At 46.0% G+C, this 3114-nt stretch overlaps 1 protein-coding gene across 1 annotated transcript in view; it reads left to right on the top strand.

The window, feature by feature from the left end:
* GALM (galactose mutarotase (aldose 1-epimerase)) overlaps positions 1 to 3114 on the top strand; it is a 95946-nt gene that overhangs the window by 20195 nt on the left and 72637 nt on the right. Inside the window, exon 2 of the mRNA XM_012653868.1 lies at positions 460 to 614. Coding sequence (XP_012509322.1) covers positions 460 to 614 — 155 coding nt within the window. The remainder of the gene's footprint in view (positions 1 to 459; positions 615 to 3114) is intronic.

Genomic DNA, 3114 nt, shown 5'->3' with positions numbered 1-3114 from the left:
TATATATATATATATATAGGGTTCAGAACTATCCACAGTTTCAGGCATTCACTGGGGGTCTTGGAACGTATCCCCCTCTGATAAGAGGGGACTGCTGTACTAAGATCCTAGTTTTATAAATAGGAAAAAAAGCACGCATGCATGCCCTTAAAGACAATAGGATAGATGCGCATAAGAATATTAACAGTGGTTCTCTCTACCGATGAGATTAAGGAGAATTCAAGTTTTTTCTTTGTGCTTTATAAGGTTCTTTAACATTTTTTATAACGAACATGAATTACTTTTGGAAAAGGAAAAGGCCACGTGTAAAACATGCCATCTTCCGTGCTTCCGTGAGGACGTCGATATGCCCAAGCTGTTGCTGGGTGCAGCTTCCCTCAGAAGAAGGGAGCGGGAAGCATCATGCACCTCGCTTTCGCCTTGGAGTTCTGAAAGCACTGTCATTTCTTGTCCTTTCAGGGTATCTCCAAAAGCAGCCCTACTTTGGAGCAGTGGTTGGAAGGGTGGCCAACCGAATCGCCAAAGGAACGTTCAAGGTCGATGGGAAGGAGTATCACCTGGCCATTAACAGGGAGCCCAACAGCCTACATGGAGGAGTCAGAGGGTTTGATAAGGTCAGTTGGGACATATGACCGAGTTCCTTCTTGGCTCACTTCGAGAAGTACCTTAGGCATACCTCCTGTTTGCCAGGCACCATCCTAGGCCCTAGAGCACATTTGTGGTAAGGATATAGGAAAGAGGCTACTCCTGTATCTCTGGGGAGCGGGTGCAGTGGCCATGAGCCAGAAGCCATCCTTCTCTAGCACATCTGCTATGACAGGTGGGCGAGCCCCAGGTGAAAGGATGACAGCTCTTGACTTAGTAAAGACAGGGAACAACTTTCTGACAGTGTTGGGATCAGGGGGTTGTTTTGAAGAGACTTGGATTAATAATAATACCTACCACATATTGCACAAGGCATTCACATACATTATCTCTTAGCCCTACCAGAACCCTGTATTATCATCAGATGGAGAAACTGAGGCTCTAAAAGGCCAAATGACTCCTAAGTGGGACAGCCAGGTCTACTTGGCCCAAAGCCGTCCAGGGCCACATGCGCGCTCCAATCCTGTCAGTAAGCCCCTCCCTATGTGGCGTGGCACCGTACCCAGGCCTGTCCTTCCACTGAAGTACCTCATGCCTCAAAATTACCTCAGGTTCTCTCCAGTTCCTCCTTTCCACATAAAAACCCATTCCCTGAGTGAATCCCTGGAAAACACAGCCAGGAAAGCAAACTGATCAAATAGCTTCTCCCTGAAGTGGCCTTCCTCTTCCTGGCCCCATATGGGAGCCTGTGGGTTAATCCCAACGATTGTTCTCTTACTAGTTTCAGGCTGTGAGGGAGAAAATTTTGGTAGTTCACTTTCCTTTAAATTATACCACCCAGTTCACTTGCTAGAGAAATGGCATGCCTATAGTCCCAGCTCCTTTGGGAGCCTGAAATGGGAGGATCACTTGAACCCAGGAGTTTGAGGCCAGCATGGACAGCAAAACAAGAACCCCTCCTCCATTTCTAAAAAAAAAAAGCCAGGCGCAGTGGGCCTATAATCCCAGCACTTTGGGAGGCCGAGCTGGGAGGATTGCTTGAGATCAGGAGTTCCAGTGCAACCTGGACAACATAGCAAGACCCCATCTCTACAAACAAACATTTTTTTTTTAAATAGCCAGGTGTGGTGGTATGAACCTATAATCCCAGCTACTTGGGAAGCTGAGGCAGGAGGATCACTTGAGCCCAGGAGTTCAAGACTACAGTGAGCGTTGATTGTGCCACTGCACTCCAGTCTAAGCAATAGAACAAGACCCTGTCTCTTAAAAAAAAAGAGAGAAAGAGAGAGATAAGAGCCAGAGAAGACAGGACCGTGTATGACAGCTAGTGGCCACAATTTCTTCTTTTCTGCCCCTGACCGCCACCTGTCCTGTTGAAGGAAGTTGGTTGCTGTGGTTTCCCCTTCCCCCCGAACTTCCTGTCTGTGGCCTAGAACCAGACTGCCCATTGGTTCCCTTTTCCTCAGTGATGGGACTCCTCATGCCAGGGAGAGCATAAAGGCGCAGAGGGTGGCATCCTCTCTGTCTGTGTTAGAGTAGACAGTCTCTAGAACGTGCCGGGTCCATGGGCAAACCCCATTAGAGAGGAAGTAAGGCTCAACTTGGTTTTGGACAGGGATTTTTAGAGAAGCCTTAGAACAGCACCTTGTTCTAGCTTGTTCCTGTTCTCTCTGTTCACTATGGTATTTTCTGTGGTGCTGCTTAACATGTATTCCCTTTATGGACACAGCAAAGCTGTGAGTATACATATCCTTCAGTGCGGTGTGCTTACTGAGCCTCTTCTGTGGACCAGGGGACTACTGATGCCCACAGTATAGGGAGGGAGACAGACCCTCACATAAATAACTGATATAGGGGAGCTGTAACAAGTGCCCTAACATAGATGCTAACAATGCGCTACAGGAACTGGGTGTGAACAAATGAGTAGCAACCGAAGAGGTAGGATTTGAATCATCCCTAAAGAACGGATAGCATTTCATTCAACATGTGGAAATTGGAGAGAATGGCTGTGCAATGCAACAGCCCACAGAGGGGTGCAGAAAGACTCTGAACATTTTTTGAAGCCACTGAACGTTTTTGAGCAGTAGCTTTTGATATAGTAACATGAGCCTTATCAGATGAACTTTATTTTGTGTTGTTTTGGATCTTAACAATTACTGAATAATTGTTGGCTTGGAGGTGTTTTTCTATTTATACCAACACGTTTTTTTAAAAAAGACAAAAGTTGAGTAAACTGACAGGATTAGAAATGGTATAAGAAGGCCTAGAGGTGCAAGATTTCTGGAAATTTGGACACTGCAGCGTCAGGGAAATCCTTCTGTGAATAGGAATTATACTTAACCAATAATATTGGTTTATATAAAAATCTTTCCATTGCGGCTGGGTGCGGTGGCTCATGCCTGTAATCCTAGCACTCTGGGAGGCTGAGGCAGGAGGATCACTCGAGGTCAGGAGTTCAAGACCAGCCTGAACAAGAGCAAGATACTGTCTCTACTAAAAATAGAAAGAAATTATCTGGACAACTAAAAA

Source organism: Propithecus coquereli, unplaced genomic scaffold (genome assembly GCF_000956105.1).
Source record: "Propithecus coquereli isolate 6110/MARCELLA unplaced genomic scaffold, Pcoq_1.0 Scaffold43, whole genome shotgun sequence".
In the NCBI taxonomy this organism is placed as follows: Eukaryota; Metazoa; Chordata; class Mammalia; order Primates; family Indriidae; genus Propithecus; species Propithecus coquereli.
Note: the sequence above shows the minus strand (reverse complement) of the source record. Positions and strands in the feature narration are given on the sequence as shown.